This window comes from Bemisia tabaci, chromosome 5 (assembly GCF_918797505.1).
Source record: "Bemisia tabaci chromosome 5, PGI_BMITA_v3".
NCBI lineage: Eukaryota > Metazoa > Arthropoda > Insecta > Hemiptera > Aleyrodidae > Bemisia > Bemisia tabaci.
In genome coordinates, this window is record NC_092797.1 from 18,570,747 (window position 1) to 18,590,925 (window position 20,179).

At 36.8% G+C, this 20,179-nt stretch overlaps 2 protein-coding genes across 2 annotated transcripts; one reads left to right on the forward strand and one right to left on the reverse strand.

The window, feature by feature from the left end:
* Positions 1-122: 122 nt before the first annotated feature.
* Polr2M (RNA polymerase II subunit M) lies at positions 123-18,751 on the forward strand. Its single transcript, XM_072300379.1, has 6 exons — positions 123-446; positions 3,025-3,321; positions 4,069-4,438; positions 6,184-6,399; positions 16,475-16,578; positions 18,516-18,751. Exons 1-4 carry the CDS (start codon positions 298-300, stop codon positions 6,391-6,393), a joined length of 1,026 nt encoding a protein of 341 aa, XP_072156480.1. The 5' UTR covers positions 123-297; the 3' UTR covers positions 6,394-6,399; positions 16,475-16,578; positions 18,516-18,751.
* On the reverse strand, positions 10,763-18,383 carry LOC140224595 (uncharacterized). The gene is made up of 2 exons (XM_072300377.1): positions 17,133-18,383; positions 10,763-15,837 (listed from the first exon to the last, which is right to left on the reverse strand). Exons 1-2 carry the CDS (start codon positions 18,333-18,335, stop codon positions 11,146-11,148), a joined length of 5,895 nt encoding a protein of 1,964 aa, XP_072156478.1. The 5' UTR covers positions 18,336-18,383; the 3' UTR covers positions 10,763-11,145.
* Positions 18,752-20,179: the final 1,428 nt, after the last annotated feature.

Below are 20,179 nucleotides of genomic sequence, written 5' to 3' on the forward strand. Positions count from 1 at the left end.
AAGGAACGGTTTCTGGAACGGGACGGCAAATCAAATTCCGAGCAAGGATTAATGAACTAAATTGTATCTGTTTACTTTTCTGCCCGTTTCATCACAAGGAATAACATGATAACACAGTAAGACTATTTTGAGGTTATGTTTATAAGTATGTAGTGCAACGTTTGTTTGAATCTCTCACATAAGTCCCTTTTTAAAATGAGTATCACCAATTCTAAAATTCATATGCCTCGCAAGAAGTTTAATATAAGTTTACTAAGCTGTTTTTGTAAGTAGCTGCTTTTTGCCACTCTCTTCATCATGCTAGAGAGCAAAATTAAAAGAGTTCCTGGTCGACTCCCTCCAATCTCGAGTCAAGACAAAGAGAGCCAGGTAGAAGATATCTCCAAATTGCCAAAATCTAAACTCCTGGAGCTTATCGACAGACAGAAGAAAATCGTGAATAACAGGTACTCCTTTTTTTATGCTTGCGGAATGCATCCCCCGATGCTCATGACTTCTTTGTCTTTCATTATCAACTTCACGTATCTTTTGTCTGAAGAGCTTGCTCATTGCACTTATATTGAGACCAAAATTAAGTCATCGCCACATCAATTCACCCATGGAGCAATCTGAAAGCATGCACTAATTTGTTAAATCAGAGTTTAGAGTTTCATTTTTGTGTCTAAAATTGATAGCAAGTTCTAGCTGCACAAGTTAAAGTAAAGATAGATATGGCCCAGTCCTTACAGTTTATAAAATACGTCTTGATGTAAGCATCAACCTCTAAAGTTGGATGAGCATTGAGATAATAACCTGTGAATTTATTCGTAAATATGCACATCACTGGGCAATCACAGGAAGTTGAGTAACGCTGACTGTTTTGGGTGAGGTAAATCTGTAGCTAAATAGTTAAGTTAGACATAGCAACTGTGAAACTACCACACCACCTCTCCTGTTTCTAGTGTTCAATAATCTTTGCTCTCACTTTATTTTTTTGAAGGAGAACAAATCAGTATCATTCCTCAAAGTTTTTGCACATTTTTCCTCCTTCAGAGAAGGAAAATCACATAATTTTTCAAGAATTGAAGTCGTGTAGTTTTCTACTTAAGGAACAGAGTATGATAGGAAGTCTGTAACATCAGAAACGGAGATAAGTGGTCTGGTAGTTTCACTGTTGATAGGAATTAATTAATGCCCTGAGTAGAGCCTTTTACTCATGTTGTTGAGAGGATGATTATAGCACTGTTTTCACTGTTGTACGTCCGGTTGCGTAGATATTTTAGTATTAGAGATTGGATAGGATCCTTACCTCCAGGCAGAGGAATGATGAGCATGAGCCACCTTCTCTTAATCTGTCTCTTAGTTGTTTGCTTATGGCTCCCAGATCTATTCAACAGAATCCAGCTCCAAGTTTAAGGTGTTGTTTCAGCTAGAAAGATCAAGTTTTAACCAACAGAATCCTCAGCTGTCATTGTATTCCATCTTCCATAGCTGTAGCAATTTGTGCCTTACACACTAATTACATTGCTCAGGGTATCAAGAGACCGTAATTGTTACATTTCGTAATAATAAATAAAAAAACATGTATATTCTCAATGTGCCCTAAAGCAAGAGAAAACCATGAAGTCTAAGTATTGCAAATTTTTCTAGTGGAAGATACTAAAGCATAAGAAAGTATGCAAACAGCAACAGCCACCATCCATCGGCGGATCCAGCAATTTGGCAACACCAGATTTTCTCCATTTAAACCTATGGAAACGTATCGATTCTTCGAGGGACCAGGTGCTCCGTCAAGAATCAATGGAGAATTTGCACGCAATTTTTTTATTGCTTCATCTGAAAGTGCCTAATGAGCTGAGTTCGCAATATTTTTCATAATTTTTTTCTGACATGGGAAATTGGAGAAAAATTGATTTAAAAATGAGAAAATGCGCCGCCTTGTGACGTCATCTGGCGGCATTTCCCATTTAAACACATGTATTTTAGCAGAATCGGTTATTTTGTCATATCTCCTCTAATAATCGCTCAATTTATGAATCAAGGGTATCTTCGTGTTCAGTTCACTCAGAGGATTCCACTTAAACAGGAAATTCATCAAATTTCAGACCCTTGCAAATTCTCCATTGTTCAGCATAGGTTTAAATGGAGGAAGTCCGGTGTTGCCAAGTTGCTGGATCCGCCTCTGCCACCATCGTACCTACACAATATCCAACTTGGTAGAATGGTTTTTACATCAAATCGCCCTTTCAGATTAAGTAGCACATGAATTTACAAAGTTTGATTTTTCATGTAAGTATCAAGTATTCATACAAGTCGCTCAAATTAAACTCCTGCATATCTCAATGAGCCAGCTATCATCATCGCAAGAATGACTGTTTCAAGAGCACTGAGCTGTGTTCAAAGATTTCAAATGTGGTTGCATTCCTTATCAGCTAGGTAGTCAAAGCTGAGTAGTTATAAGAGCCATCTTTAAGTAACAGAAGGATTGATTGATCTTGAGGTCATCACAGATCTTCCCCTTGTCAGTCTGACTGGACATTTAGTATCAAGAAGTTTTTATTCATACTCTGGCAATATTCTCAGGTTAATTTTTATCCAACTGATTCTCACACAGATAGCAAAAATTGAATAAATTTGGTCAATAATGTGTTTTAAAAAAAGTAAGCATCCCTTATGGACAAGAAACATGGCTAAGTAAAATAGCTTTTGTATCATCAAGACTGAAGAAAAGTTGCACTAGCAAGCCTTTATTAGACTAGTCTGAATAGACTGAGAAAGAAATTCTATAGGAAAAATTTGTAGATATTTCTTGTAGGTACTATTTTTAACTCATTACTCTCGTGCCTATCTCTGGTGGAGGAAAACATAGTCATTCCTCGACCCTTTTTTATTCGGGGAATTCCCTACAGAACTTTCAATCTGAATATGATCGAATGAAGATAGTTATTTCTTATTTTTCTATGCTACCCTTACTTCATTATTGAGCAGTTGATTTTTTTACTTGATTTTAATGATTAATATTTATTATGCCTTTGAATTTTTCAGAGCTTTTCTCAGCAGACTTCCGGATAAAGGTGCTAAAATTACTTCAAAGTATGAAAATTTACTGGCCGAGCTGAAGAAACGAGAGGATACAGAGACGAACCTGTGTAGTTTGATGTCAACTTTGGCTGTTGGTAAACAAGAAGTGGCAGATATCGAATGGACTGGAAATTGCAATCCGGGAATCTCAAGAACCAAGGCTGCTGACGAAGGGGCAGAAGATAGTGATTCGGAGGATGTTGATCCATTGAAAATAATTGCCACCCATTCTGGCGCCGGGTTTGCAAAAAAGGAACTGCGGTTAGTATATCAAAGCCTAATAGTGAAAAATGAGTATCTCAATTTCAACGTACTCACAACTCTCCAATTAGAGTTTGTTCTCTTTAATGAAGGTTAATCAATATATTTCCTTGCAATTTTTTGTGATTTTTAAAAATGAGTGAAGGCCATTAATAGAAAGTCTCATGGAAACTGTTGTTTAGTTTTCCTGTAAAAGAGTGAAACAAGAAGAGAGACTTTCAAGAACTTTCCAATCTGAGATACCCCTCTTTCCCACTTAAATCATTGATGCAAGTTTGAGCCTTTAATTTGTATTAAAATAAAGGGAAGATCAGATGTGTATGATGGAGCTTAGTTTTAAACTTTGCTGCCCTTGTTGATTTTGAATTTTTTTCCCAATAATTGTATCCAACTTCTATGACATGAAAGCAGAGCTTAAAAAGAAGGAAAAAAAAAGAAAGAATAAGGATTTCAGGAACTGTACTAACCCAGAATCTCGAAATAGAAGTTGCAATTTTGGCAAAGTGGATAGAATAATCTGTATCCTCTGCATAAAATCAAGGATCTCATTCATGCAATTATGCAAACATGATTTTAAGGATACCAAAATGAAGAAACTTTAAGAGAAGAAAATAGTTGGTATAACCTATTTTCTTGATTTTAGAAACAAGGAAATATCTGCAGAAATTATAAGCTCAAGAGATCCTGAAGTTATTTCTAAAGTCTTATCACTTTCACTAAGTTGATTATTTTCTGATTTTGTTTCAGGATTGAGAAGCCACAGGAAAGCTTAATAAAAGAATCAGATTTGAAAGATGATGATGCGCCAAATAGACTTGGAACAACAAATGAACAAGAGGAAGAAGTAGCTTCAGCTTTGAGAAATATTGAAGAATATGCAGTTCATTTATGTGAGAAATTTGATGTAACATCTCCCAAAAAGGATGAAAAATTTTATCCGCATAAAACTGTCAAAGAGAAGCATGTAAATAAGTCCAAAGAAAGTTTAAGTCAGAAAGACAAGCCGTGGTGGGAAGTCACCGCTGCAACACCTCCTCTTCCTGTCCATGAAACCGTTAAAGTTGTTAGTCTTAAAGAATCCCTCGTCATACAGCAAAAACAAGCTGAACAGTTAAAGGTATAATCATTTTTATTATATTCATATTTTTTTTTTTTGACATGTTGTATAAACAGAGCGTTGGTAATTTTGCCAAAATGCGCTTAGATTCAGTCCAAACCTGATGTCTTATCATGCAGAAAAAGCTCATTTAAGTACCAATTTCTTTCAAGATTGTTATCGACGGTGTAAGTCGGCAATCACATAACTTGGTTTGTGACGTGGCAGACTTCCTGTCATACTTTATTTTTTAAATAGAAGACAACTCAATGGCAATTCTTTAAAACTTCTGTAATTTTTTTTCTCTGTACGAAGAAAATTCTGCATAAACTTCAAGGAATGATGTCAACTTGCTCTCCTTTAAAAAATAACATAGAATCGGAGTTTTTCAGACACCGCAAACGAGTTATGTGATTGTCGACTTACACAGTTGTTATGCTGTCAGGAGCAACACCAGTTAGATCAATCAGGGAGGCAGCTGCAGACGCATTTCAGATCTAATATGACCCAGCATCAGTGGAGCACAAGGATATTATGATTGTCTAACAACTATCTTAATTGAAATAGTTGCTGATCAAAACTTTTGTTGCAAACTGACTTACATTAAATATTCAGTTTGTTTATTTATTTTACTTTACTCACTCTTTTGAACTGTGATAAAACCGGCTACAGTTTAAGGTGAATCCAGGCTCAGAACTTTGCGATTTGGCCACCACGTCGCGCTGCTCAGAATAGCCGTATATATTTGCCAAAATAATAAAAACCGTAATACTTATTCAAGATTGGGTATCCAGGGGATATAGCAACATACTTGAGGAACATTCAATAAAAAAATCTTCTCAAAATTCCTAAAAATAAAGTCGTAACTACGGCGGAAAGGGGAATAATCAAAAAATTGTAAATAGGATCTTTAAAAACTAATAATATGTAAACTTAGGCCTTCAGGTGATACCCTGTCACGTATCATTCTACTCTGTCATTTAACAAGTAAAATAATTGTTTGGAAAAAAAAAAAAAAAAAACTACGGCGGAAAGTAATGCCCATTGCGGCAATGGGAGAGAGAGAGACAGAACATGAGGGAGTCGGTTGTGCGCTCGGCCGCCGCCTCTGAGCTGAAAGTTTCAGCCATACTTTCTCTGCGCTTGTAATTCTAATTGCCAATATTTTTGGCTCAAAAAATCAAGCAAAAAATAATCTATATCTTGTGGATCTGCTTTTTGTAATTTGAGGAATATTATTTCAGTAATCGTAGAAGGAAAGTGAAATTCTCAGTGGTGACTGGTGGCGCTATCTCTAATCTTGAATTATCCCTAATCGAACCCTGGATTCACCTTAAGTCAATTAGTTTGCAGAATTTTCATTTGATCTGTTTTTTTACTCACTCATACGTCTGTTGTAAATCTTAGGAAAAAAGTGCAAAATTTGACGGAGTTTTGAGAGAATTTAATGAAAGTAAGTAGAAATAGGAAATGGCTGTGGTGAAACTCTTTTTATTCCCGAGTCAAATAAGCAGAAGGAACGGTCTCATAACTTTTTCAAACATTATTCTATGATACTAACTTAAATCAATGTTCCAAAGATCTCTTTCCAACTTTTGTCAGATCATGTTTCCCAGGTATCAGAGGATGTTTTGAAAAATTAGACCATCAGATTTTGACACTTCAGTTTCTTTGCTAATGTAAAAATTTGTTATCCTTATCATGACTTTTTTTTCCGACCTCTTACCATTGCTATTTTTAACGCACCATTCATTGATCTGTTCCAGGAAGTACAAGCAAAACATGCTGCTGAACGTTTGATCAGGATGCGTGGAATATTTCCAGATTCAACCTCTGTACCTTCAAATTTCGGTGACTATCGAGAACATAAAGAGGTGGACTCTGATGGAACCTCTGATGACGAAGAAAAAGAGTGTCTGGATGAGGAAGTTGAACGAGAAAGGGATGTTGCTGTATTTTATAATGTCGTCGATTAACAGCAGGTTTGTTTCCATATTCTGGAAAATTATATCTTATACTCTCTAGGAAAGTGTTTGCTCTCAATGCCAGTCGGTTCCTTGTGCACATTGTTCTTTTAGGAATTAAAAAACTGAAAGGTAAGTTGCATTTTAAGCGCATAAAAATGATTTTTAATAAGATTGAATTGCCCAGTTTGACTCAGACTTCAGAGGAATGGCTACCATGCAGTATTTAGGTCATCATTTCAGATTGTTTAACATTATTTTATTGAAATTTCTTAATCTAATTCATTTTCACAACAAAATCTTTTTTAATTCATTTTATAATATTCAATAATCCTTTGAATTCAGGAGAAGTGAACAAGTAAGTGCTAGATGCTCAGTATTTCAGTCTGGGGACAAATTGGTGCAACATTTTATTCAATGAACCATGAACTCGATTACAAACGCTTATTCCTCTCAATATAAAGGTGCTGAGTGCAAGATATATTTTTCTCAGTTGCTCTGTTTGAGAATTTCAGCAAATATTCTATAGAAGAAATTATGGAAAAATCATCTAGAATTTAGATTTTTCTTTTGGACATAAATTAGCGGCAGAGATTCTGACCAGGACTTTGTACTATTAATAAGATTTTGCTGCTTTCGAGTAATTCATCTTGTGAGGAACATTATTCTAATACCAAATCTAATCCCCTAAAAGTGTTCCATGCTGTAGTAGACATTGAAAATTTTTTGGAATATACAAGTAAAATACTTTCAATAGTAAGCCAAGAAAAACAAGCTCTTTAAAAAATGCATTATAAAAATCAAATAATGAATCTCAATAGATATAATTTCCTCTGAGAGTATTCAAACTTCTTCCCCCCCCCCTCCCTAGGATTTCTGCATTCTTTGGGTCACTATATGAGGTTTAAACCGGAAAAAGAGTAACCTGTTTTATCTTTAAAATCTTATGTGAAAACGATTCACACAATGGGAAGTTTGGAAGTCAACTCCTAAACAAGATATTAACCAGCACCTATTTTTTACACAGATCAAATGGAAGTTAGATTATACAGATGCTGTCATTTGTACTCTTGCCATTTAACTATTGTCAATTGTGGACACCCAGAATTGTGTTGATTCGTAGATTTTTCATAGCATGTTTATTTTTCCTCGTGAAATTTTGTGAAAAGAGAATTAGCCAGGCAGTGCTCTATTTCATACATACATAGGAGTCGCTTTTACAGCGCTCTTCGGCGCTCTGCGACGCCCAATCGCCACAAAGCTCGGTCTTCCCACAGGTCATCAGGGAGTTGACACTCCCTCATCTCACTCAACACCCCCTGTCGCCACCCTCTCACTGGGCGTCCCCTACGTCTCCTCCCAGGAGGAACCCAATCAAGCATCTTTTTTGGCAGCCTCTCTTCAGTCATCCTATTGACATGACCATACCAGACAAGCTGTCTGGTCATGACGTCGAACACTATGTCATTTTCGACTTCCATTATCTGACGCACTCTATCATTACGGACCCGATCTCTCCTAGAAATTCCTGCCGACCGTCTCCAAAAATCCATCTCCGTTGCTCTTAGCATATCCTGTGTCCGTTTCTTCAGCTGCCAAACTTCACATCCGTATGTTAATATACTTTTGACTACAGCGTTGTATATCCTCCTCTTGTTATCTTTGGAAATCCGCTGATCCCAGAGGATTCCATTTAACATCGCTATAGCCTTCCTTGCTAAGGTGTTCCTTTCCCTGATAGCTTGATCCGTCCTTCCATCCTGGGTCAACCGCACTCCCAAGTACTTAAAGTGCTCGCAGCCTTTGATCTGCTGCCCATCCTCCAACTCAATGCTTTGCTGATCACCGCCAAAAGTCATCTTCTCAGATTTGGATATGCTGACTTCCAAACCCCACTTCCGATATTCTTCTACTAACTTGCGCATCATGTACTCCGCGTCATCTTGATCTTGAGCAACCACAACCTGGTCATCAGCAAAGCACAGAGTGAACAGAGTTTCAAGATCACCCAAGGGGACACCCATACCAGAGCACTTCCGTTTCCATTCCTTTAGCACACATTCGAGGTAAATTTTAAATAATGTAGGCGACAAACAACATCCCTGTTTTAAACCCTTAGTCACATAAAATCCCGCTGAAAACCCCCCATGATACTTAATTTTGGTAAAACTCCCTTTATAAAATCGCTTGACAGCATCAATCAACCCCCCGTTAAAATTAGATTTTTCCAAGGCCTCCCAAAGTTTCACCAACGGCACACTGTCATACGCTTTCTGGAGATCCACGAAAATTAAATGCAGCTCCTGAGCTACGGCCATTTTCTTCTCAATGACCTGGACAATAACAAAGAGGTGATCTATCGTAGACCTGCCAGCTCTAAAACCAGCCTGCTCCTCTGCTTCGTGATCCTGCCATTCGTCCTCGATCTTCGCTTTCAGTATCTTCCCGTACACTTTGCTTATTGTCCCGGTCACTGAGAGCCCTCGGTAGTTGTTACAGTCGTCCTTCCTTCCCTTCTTTTTGTAGATGGCCTTGATCCAAGACTCCTTCCACTCCCTTGGTACCTCGTCACCCCTGATGCATTGTTGCATCAGTTTTCTGAGGCACTCAAAGAGCTTGGCAGTCCCGTACTTGACCAACTCGACAGGAATCCCACCAGGACCCGGTGCTTTGTCATTAATTAGCTCTTTAACCGCTTTAATTATGTCACAAGTGTGGATCTCCAAGTTGTTCATTCTTCCGTTGTCCGTGCTGTTGTCTCGAAACTCTGGGCGCCTTTCCGTCAAAAGATCTTTAAAATGATCCTCCAGTTTTTTAAGTGATATCGGAGAAACGATGTCGCGCTTCATGTCTCTACGTAAACCTTTAATTAACTTCCAGCTCTCAGCACTTTTTCTCCCCCCTAGGTAGGTGTTAATTCTAGAACAGTTGCTTTCCCAAGCTTCATTCTTCTTCCGTGTTATGAGGCTCCTAACTCTAGACTGAGCTTTCCTGTAAGCAACTTTATCTTCAGCCTTCTTAGACGACAGAAATATAAGATGTTTTTGCCTCTTGAGATTTATCTCGTCTTCAATTTCTTCATCCCACCAGTAAGGATGCTGGTTTTTATTACTGGTTTTGCAAACACCTAGGGCTTCTTTAGCTGCAGAGTGGATACATTCTTTAATGAAATGATATTGTTCTTCAGTGGTACCCGAAAGCCCATCCCCCAACTTCTCATCCAAGCGTTTCCGATACAGAGCCTTGACACTAGGGTGCTCCAAACTTTCGATGTTGTATCTTACCTCACGCTCTTGCATCCCCTGTCCCTGCTGTTGTTCAGGCACTGGCTCTACATCCTTAGTTCCTTTAACGGGAAACGCTATATCTGCTCGGAGGAAATGATGGTCACTGCCGCAAGACAGTCCCCTGCACACTCTAACTTGCTGCAATTTCAGCTTAGTAGAGTGCTTAACAATCACATAATCGATGATGGATTTCAATCCTCGCGTTGGCTGGACCCAGGTATACTTATGGATGTCTTTGTGTTGGAAAAAGCCATTCAAAATTCTCATCTCACTTTGAGTACAAATTGAGACGAGCCGATCACCGTTATCATTAACAGCATCCTCTCCAAACGGTCCGACCACTTTACAGTTGACTCTTCGTCCCGTTCTGCTGTTCAAATCACCCATAAGAATGACCTCCCTGCCAGCACCAACGTTCAGAATTTCATCATTCAGATCTTCAAAAAATTGGTCCTTACACGCGACAGTGGCATCATCATTGACACCGTACACTCCGAGCAGCGTGATCTTATGTCCGTATAGGTTGAGGTTCATTCTGATAAGTCGCTGGTTGACGGCCTCCCAGGTGCCCACATACTTACGTAGGCTTTTCCGCATGAGTATTGCTACTCCTTGCTGAGCACGCTGATCTTTGGCCACGCCGCTGTAGAATAGTCATAGTCACCGTAATTCTCTAACCCGTGCCCTTTCTTCTTGGTCTCAGTAAGAACAGCGACATCCACTTCAAGCTTCTGGATCTCCGATATCACTTCCGGTAGCTTATTTGAAATGCCTTGGACATTCCACGTCCCAAATATCAATGTCCGTCTTAATTTTTGTCGACGTGTCCGTTTGTTTCCAGTGGTACCGAGGCTTGTTACGTTAGGTCGTTTGACAGTAAAACCTTTTACAAGTACCGGGGAGTCAGCCCGATGACTCAACCCCCAACCTGGAGGACCAGGGTTTGATTTCGGAGTTGCCTCTCCTAGACAGGTTGCTTTCGCTTCAGCTGAGAGCCCTGTCTGCCCTTCTAGCAGGTGGTTCATACGCCCAGAGGCCGGTGACCATCTCCACTATCCCCTTTAAGGCAGGGGCTACCAGCTGGGGTCATTTCATACCTTGTCTATTTAAGGTCATCAAGTAATGAGTTTCTTCAGAAAACAAAATAAACGTTAAAAACATGTGGTGTCTATTTTCAGGGAATAAGAAAAAGGCAGTATGAAAACATCTAAAAAGAATCATTTATTTGCTAAATTTTTAAAGGATATCTACATTTTTAAATTACATTTAAAGACTAATTTTAACCGACTTGTATTCTTGATTGTCTCTCTCTGTTTACAAAAATCCTATTTTCTCTAAAAAATTGATCATCTTATCGAATGGTTGAGGATGCTGTTTTAAGTTTGTAGTTTTAAATAAATCGACTCAGGAGTACTCATACTTCAAGTACTGAAACATATGTTACTATCATTCTATTTGGGGTTGTTCACAGCGCCCCTTAATTGCCATGTCTTGGTGCATCAGTAAAACTTTCGCTTGTTGTGTTTGAACTGATAGAACAATCATTTGTCAATAATAGTGAAAGTAGATCCATTTGGTCACTGCCTAGTTCCTGTCCCGTCCAGTTCTCCTCTGCTAAGAAATCTTCTATTGTTCTTACGCTTGAGATTTCCAGGCTTGGGTGTGTGTCATTCTCAAAGTTTGCTGTGCACTGTCGCGGTAAAATTGATGCACTGATTGATGTGAAATCTCTCTGAGGTGTTGCAAATCTCTTCCGTTTGCTCTCTTTACATTTTCTCGTGCTTTGTTCTGGATATTTAATATCACCTTGTGACGGTGTGTGAAGGGGATAACCCTTGCAGTCACTAATGGGTCTGCCACAAGAGTCAAAGCGTATCAAAGGATTCCCATCAATATCAAACAGAGAATATCCATTTTCATCTGTGACCGGAAAGCCTTCTTCATTGTAAAGAACCAATGGTTTTCCTTGCTCATTCGTTAGCTGCACCTTAAATGGATTGTGTTTTGACGGTGTATAGGGATTAAATTTATGGCTTGTGCTTGGTTTACATCTGGCGTCAAATATAATGTTTTTGTGATTATCTAAAATAGGTGTTCCATTCTCATCGAAGGTAACAAGGATTTTTCCATAAGCGTTTTTTAGGGGCTCTCCATTGTTGTTAGTCAATGGGAGTCCATTGTAATCATATAAACGCATAGGTAAATTCTTTATCTCTCTTTTAAAATCGATGATCCTGTCATGCAGTCTCTCCCTTGAATTATTTTCTTTTAAAAATTCATTTTCATTTCTAAAAATTTCCTCGTCACATGCAATATCTGTTGCTGTAACCTTTGATACATCTCCTGTTGTTTTACGCAAGTCATGATATCTGATAAAGTGCAATGATGGGTCCTGATAAATTTCTTCCACTCTTTTCTTACTTTCCATGAAGGAAATCGTCAATTGTGCTTTCGGATAAACAACTTGTGTCATTGTTTCATCTGGACAAGGAGTTAAGTTTATAAATTGCTTTACCTTGGTCAGGCTTTTTATGCTAACTGTACTTTTTCTTGCTTTGAACTGAGTTCTTGGTCGTTTATGTTTCTCATGTTTTCTCTGTTTGAATGAATTGATTATTGAATTCTGATTAATTTGAAAGTTTTTTGGTATATTTTTTGATTGAAGACGGTTTTTCACCGGTGTTGCTCTTTGATTTATTCGAAGGTTTTCATTGTTTGCATAATTATTTAATTCTGATCGATCATTTTTCAAATCTGCATTTGTTTTAACATTTCCTTTTTTTGTGGCATCCATAGCACAATCAAAGTAAAAACTTGTCAGTGGTGCTGAAACATTATCAGACGCACTTAACATGGTGTTGGTCTTTTGTAATCGTAGCAATGCCTCATTTTTTTCATTGGAAGGTACAAACTTTTGATTATCAAATAGAAGGTTGGTGATCAAATCTCGCCATGACTTTGCATCCAATTTTGTTTTTGTATATTCTGTGTTCATCGGTGTCCGCTCAGATTTTTCAGATAGATGTGTGCTCTGGTGGTTTTGCAAAGAAGAATTTGAAATTCTTTTCTCAGGTTTTCTTATGTTTTGTCTTTGATTCTCTTGAATATTTTCTTCTCTCTCAAAAGTTGTAATGAAATTTTCAGAGCTGGTAGAAGAAAAGGTCTGAGTTCCACTTCCACTATCAATTTTATTAAATAAACCATGCCTATCACTTAAATTTATAAGATCAGTAAATGAGAGAATGGCATTTAATTCATATTGATCAAAATAATTTCTTCTGGCATTCAGGTTTTGTTGTTTCATTTTCATCAAGCTATTATTGTTTGCTGCACATTTCATGCGGGAAGTATCTGAATCATTAACATTTTCATGTATGATTTCAGAATTATCCAATTTTGCATGTGATATCCTGTTGACTTTGCTCTTTTCTGCGGCTAGTTCATCTAATTGAGAGATTGGGTTTAGAGGATTAGGAATCAAAGAAAAGGAGTGGGAATTTTTTAGGAATATAGGTTCCGGAATACGAAAACCCAAATTCAAATTTTGGTCCGTAACATTGCTATTGAGATATTCTTTGTTTTCATATTTCGCATCGTTGCTCTGGTTGAAACTGTTTTGCCAAATTTTCTTTGAAGTGTAGTCTCTATCCAAGTTAATGAAGTACGAATTTCTTTTAATGCAAATATCGTTGTCGTTTTTGCTTTGAGTTTTGCACACAGTGAATGGACTTTTGCGTAATCTTTGTGGATGATCATAATAATTTGGTGTAAGCTGCAAACTAAAGACTTCTGACATTATGCTGTCATTAATTATGCTTGATGTTGCGCAGTCGGTTAAAACATCTAAGGAGTACTTAGATAAATTTTCACCTCCAGCATAATGTTCATTGCAGTTTGATCTGATCGGTTGCTGTGATTCATCCTTCAAATTAACCTCAGTTCTGCGTTGTCCAGATCTTGTCTCACTTTGCGTGACATGGTTGAAGACCACTCTACTTCGCCTTGGTCTCAACATTTTCCTCTTTTGCTTCAAATATTTGACTGCGTTGGCCACTACGATTCTTTTTCCTCTAAAACTTTTTTGGTTCCATTTATTTCTTAAAGCAGTTTGTACCATTTGTTCTCTTCTGTCTGCTCCGTTTGCTTGAATATTTTCCAATATTTTGTGTTCATAAATGGGGAACTGCCCAGTAATTTCATGAGTAAAATCTGCCGAGTCTGTCTGAAATGGGATGCCATGTAAGATTCTTTCCACGTCATTTTCACTTTTACTCTTGATACGAGCAGGTCGCAAATTTTGAGTGTTGACTTTATGGGAGGTTACTAATTCAGGATTTATATTTTCCTTATTTTGACCTATATTTGTATTCTGATATTTATATTCTGCTTCAACATTATCTATTTCTTCACCATTATTATTTTCGTGAATAGGACTTAAAAGTTCTTGCGTCAATGGTTTTTTGTGAATTGGAGGCGAATTGTGGTTGAGTGAATACTTTTTTTGGAACTCTTGTTTTTCTTTATATAAGCTACTTGATACATCAGCATTTAGTAGCTCTGACTGGTTTAAGTCTCCCCCATTCACTTTTAGTCGATTACATTGAAAAATTCGACATGAACCATTTTTTAATTGACTTGCATCCTCTATCAACACTTGTTCCCTCTCTGTTCTTCTGGATTTTAGAGTGCCAGGATTCATATTTTTAGGATTAGATTTCACTGTACCAAATTGTTTTTCTCTTATTTGCTTCAGATGCTTATAGGACTCATTTTGCAAGCAGTACACCATCATTTCCAAGCGTCTCAACTCACGAAGTAATTCTTTGTCACTTACCTTATATTCATCTCTACAGTTGCAGTTTGGCTTATGTTGCAAGCAACTTGTGCATCCTTTGAAATTTTTCTGATCATTTATGGAAAGATATCCCTTTTTTATCTGCAATGAGTCCTTCTCGTCGCTACAATATTTAGAACCAATGACTTTCTCCACCGTTGTAACTTTTTGATTTTTATTCATTTGCTTGCCGTGTGGAATTTCATCTTGACACAAGCTTTGAAGATCAAATTTTTTCGGACTAGATTTTTCATTGCTGTCTATAGGTTTCAGATTCTGTTCTAATTCTGAAAGTATACTTTGGTTTTTTAAGCAAAGTTTATTAGTTACTATATTTTGATCTGTTGCTGTGATTGGTTTTAACTCATCATCCGTGAAGCATGTTTTGTGACTGCATTCAGTTGAATCATCCCCAATCCTTTGGAGGAAAGTTCTTGATTGTTCATTTTTTGTCATCCTAGTGTCATCTTTCCTTGTCCTTAGTTTTATAAATTCATTTGAAGGTGGAAACTTAGTCAAATTTACAGTTGAGCACAAATTCTTCAATCTCTCATTATATTTTAACATTTCCGGCTCTATCAAATCCTTAATATTGTGGCGATCCATGCCTTTTGTTTTCTTCAAATAGTCCTCCAAAAGTTGATAAATCTTCTTCAACAATTCATCCTCTTTTTCACGGAAAATTTGGGTTTTCTGAAGCACAGTACACTCATTGTTCCGATTTGAATTGAAGTTTTGCACCAGACATTTATCCAACTTTGTTTTGCTCTCAAGTTCATGAGCTCTTAGAATGCTGTGCAATGTTGAACTTTCAGGCACATCACTTTGTATTATTTTTTGTGACTTAACTTTTTCTAATTTTGATTGCTCACTTAGGGAATTCATTTTCCTCGGATTTTCACTCGCTTTTTGGGTTTTCGCTTTAGTCTTAAAATCTTGATTAATCATCAAATCGTCCGGTTCTGTTATATGAAATTGATTGCCATCTAATGGCTCTACTTGTGACTGTATGTGTAGTGAAGTTAATCGTTCTGAATCAGCATCAGCATCTTCAGTCAGAGTTCTCTTATCATATTTTTCTACGCTCATGGAATATTTCTCTTCCATTATTTGGGGCTGAACGTTATTCAATGCTTCCATCCGTGTTAATTCATTAAACAAGCTCAGCTTCCTATGATCGGTGTCAGCATTTTGTGTCAGTAACTCTCCATTAAATTTTTGAATTCGTACTGAGTCTCTGCCTTCCATGGTCTGAATTTCAATGTCAATTTTCCCCTCTGTTTGTGAATATTTGTGTTCCTTTGGATCACAACCATCTTTTGTACCTTGTATATCCTGTCAGTAAAGCAAAATCATTTAATGACCCATAGAATACGTTAGTTATGCTAGTCACAGGATTGTTTTTTGATGGTTTAAGCTTTTTGATCAGCATATGATAGTAACATCTGTTGAAACGCCTAGTCCTACATTCAACTTTGATAGAGATATTGCTTATCAAGAAACACAGCTTATGACGTGACCCAAGCAATTTTTGCTTATAGATAAGCCTAGACCACCAAAACATGATTGTGTGGACTAGCTCAACTGATATTTATATTTATCAAGTAGTTACCTCAGCGCACTAGAGCGCTCTGTGACTCCCAATCGCCATTGGAATCGATCTTCCCACAAATCATCAGGCAAATGACATCTGGTTTTCCTTCCTTGCAAATTAAGTTCTCTGATGGCCCCATCAAACTTCCCATCTTGGGTCAGCCATACTCCAAGGTATTTATATTCTTCACATCCGTTGATGTACCGGCCATTCTCCAAATCTTTACCTTGCTGATCACCACCAATAACTTATTTTTCAATTTTGGAGACACAAACATCCAGGCCCCTCAGCCGATGGCTCATTATTTTTCAGTTTTTAATGATCATTTTTAAATATAAATCATTAATTAATTAATGGCAGACTGTTTTTTGTTTTCAGGATGGACCCACCTTTCCCTTCACCTGTCATGTAAAAATAGGATCAGTTGGAGTAGGTTCATGATAGCTGTCTGAAAAGGATTACCACCTATAATGACAGTAAAGGTAAGTCAAATGTTGGAGTTTTCATTTCACTCTGCCCAAAAAAATGGCCTATCTTCCTTCATGAATGGCCCTTTGATGGAAGTTCATTATTTTCAGGAAAATGGGTTGAACGTGGTTTGAAACCTAAAACCATTTGAATTTTGGAGGAGTTAATAGTTTTGACCCTATGGATTGAGATGCAGCCATTCTTAAAACATGAAAATCACTACAAAAACCACTCCAAGTAAAATATGCAATTTCCAGAAACAGCTTTAAAATATTTTTGTCACAAATTTTACCCTCGGTTTTGCAGCGCAAACTTTCAGGCAATTTTTCATAGTTCAATAAACCTTTTAAAGGCTTTGTACTTAAAATATTTTTACTCAAGTTTTTAGATTGAAAGGAAAATTAAAAATTGACTCTGGTAGTTATTGCACTTAATGCAATGGTCCAAGTTGAACTGAAAAAGAAAGGTGGGGTGGGGAAGAAAGAAAGAATATAAGGGAGGCACTTTATCCAAGGATCTTAAAATTTCCTCAGAGTGCCTTGTGTAATTTAGCTTTGACAAGACTTACCAAATTTATATTTTGACAGGCATCTCCTATTCGCCTGCTTGCTTCTTCTGCAGACATATTTGCAGGCATAGTTTTTAGTTTGGCACACACATCTTGAATTTTCATGAGCACCTGTGATGAAATAGATGAAACTTCGTAGATAGAGTTCTCTCGCTTTCTATCATTCTGGTGGTGTCTCAAACTTTTTTTCAGTTTGCATAATTCGTAGAGAATTTCGAAAATATGTTTCTTCGAAATAAGTATATTTATTTTTATCTTCACAATGATTTTTCTGTGACTTCTTCCAACATTATATTTCTGAAGGTGTTGTCGAGGTTCATGAATCAATTCAGTTACGTAATTCAGTATCACGAAATACTCCTCTCGCAATTTTTGAGCTTGTTTCTCAGCTGCTTCAATCCAATCGTGGCTGACTTTTTTGCTTTGCTGGTCACAGAACATTTCAAAGATTTTGCAGATGATTTCTTGTAACATTGATAGACATAGAATTAATTCACACCTGAAATTGTGCTTGCTCTTTTTTGCCTTACTCATAGTGGGCAAATGCAGTATAGTACGGAAGCTATTTGAAGTTTCTGAATGACAGTTGGTGCTATATTCAGAAAAGGTTGAAGACATGTAATCGCTTGAGTCTGTACTGGGGTAGTTACAGTTTGTTTGTTTTTGATTCGTTGGTCTTGGTTTATCCTTATTTACAATCAAGCAGTGTTTTCTAAACTTGTTAGAGTGATTCTCTATAAATTTATTTATTCCAAGAGATTGTATTAAAGTATCAATAATATCAGATATTTCCAATTGACTTCTTTTATCATTGTAAGCAAAGCTACGACATTTTTTACAAATGTGATAATAAGTTTTACTATGGAAGATGTACAAGTCGTCCAAATCGTCCAAAATGTTTCTCAGTAGTTGTCGCAAGGCTTGAAGTTTCCTCAGTATTGAACTTAAATTTAAGAAGTTTCCCCCATTGACCTTTTGTTTTGAAGGTATTGTCTCAAGACTGAGGTATTTAGTGACTCTTGTTTCACTGCTTGAATGTTGATCCAGCGCTATTCTGTGCTTGCTCTCCAAATTTCGTGAATTTTCGCAGTATAAGCTCAAGAATTTCTCTTTCCTTATTGCTTTCCTTCGTGAATGAAGTCTACATTTTTCATTTTTAATGGACCATTCCATTGATTTTACAATGGCATCGATTAATTTCATCTCATCTGAGAATTTGCCGTCAACTTGAGGTCATTTTCTAGGAGAAAAAATGAACTAGAAAAGAAAGAATTATGAAAAAAGAATTAGAATCAAAATAACATTCCTTACGATGATAGATACTTACATATCCTGCTTAGCTATTTTTACTGATTATCTAAGAGTATATTTATTTTCTTCCAGGTCTTGTTTCAATGCGATGCCACTTCATTGATGAGGATCAGAAGTAACCAAAATAGCATGGGCTCAATGATCTCGCCATCAACAATGGAAGTGTAAGTTTATCAAGTGAGTTTAATTTTTTTAATCAAATTTTTTAACTTAATTTTGTAGATGTCTAAAGTTATTTGTAAATTTAGTTGTTATTTTGCCTACTATTTTGTTTGTACCTGGGAATAAACAATTTTTATCTTTTTTAATGATGACAATCAAATTCTAATTATTTCGTTATTTTTTTGGAATCTATCTTGAACACTACTCAATAATGATTTTTGGAGCCATTTCAAGCAAAGTTCCTCACACTGCTTGGACAGAAAATATTTATTCCAAAGCTCTATCCATCTAAAAATCTAAGTGATGACCCCACGATGAATAGCATATTTGATGAAATGGGGCTGTTGCATGATCCGGGAATTGCTAATAAAATGGTGTAACCTATATAAATTTTAGATTGGAACAGGTTTCCAAGCATAAAAAAGCTCAAAACAACTATTTTTACTGACAAAAAAGAACTTAAAGTTTTGGTGGTTTGAAGAACGTTTCTCATTGGCTTTCTTCTTACGACGTCATAAAAGGTGACAACCCATTTTTTCAACCGCTGTGAATCTCATACATCATGGCCGCTGTACGGCCGGAATATATATTAACAATCGCAGGTGAAAGCATCACAGCAGTGAATGATCCTTGTGACGTCAAAAAATCTGTTGGCGCAATATTTTTCTGTTTGAAACAGAGTTGAACTTTTGGCAACTTTGGAAGTCGTTTTCCCATTTAACATTTGATTAAAGGAAAAAAGGTAAATTATGGGCCTCCTCATTTTTTTGTACTTTATTTTTTACCTCATTTTTTTATGTACTTTACGAAAATGAATTTAAGAAGAAAATGTGCTATAGCCCCAATATGCACAAGCACATGCATTTTGAACTTTTTACAGTGATGAATCATCTGATGATACCAATTATTTCCTTAGGATAGATAGAGCGTAACAATGGAGCACTAGACAAGGGCGAATTCAAGCAATATGATTTGTTTTCTTGTTCTCTCATCAAAATATCATGCAGAACACGATTTGTGCAGCAAAAATCATTGAGAGTAACTCCTAACCAAGATATTAACCATTTTCCATGTGTAAATTCAACCTGCAGGCTCCTTAAAAAATCATAATGTACTTGAATTAAATCACATACTGAACATTACCAAAAACAGTCTCTGTGGTATGAAAATATGGCAACCACAATCTTGGTACATTGCACTTGTTGCGCCGTATATACTTTGTGCTGAATTTAGAGGCCTGCCAAAATTTGTCGTAGTGGGCAATATGATTCATGTAGATTCTGGTTTTTCTCGTGAGTGGTGAATTCAAATTTTTGGTAATGAGTGCTAAATAAAAAAATCAACACCTATCTTGATTGGAAGTTCATTACAGTAATTTCAGTTTCTCAAATCTTGTTTTTCATACAATTGTGAAGAAGAATGGTATAATTCGTACCTTACTCAGTCGTCTATTACTTTTGAGATGAAACATATTTCAAAAATACATGAGGCAAACGGCTGTGCTTGATGGCATCAGTTTAATAAACATTACCCAACCTTTTCTCTAAGTTTGGAGCTTATTTTTAAAATCCCTA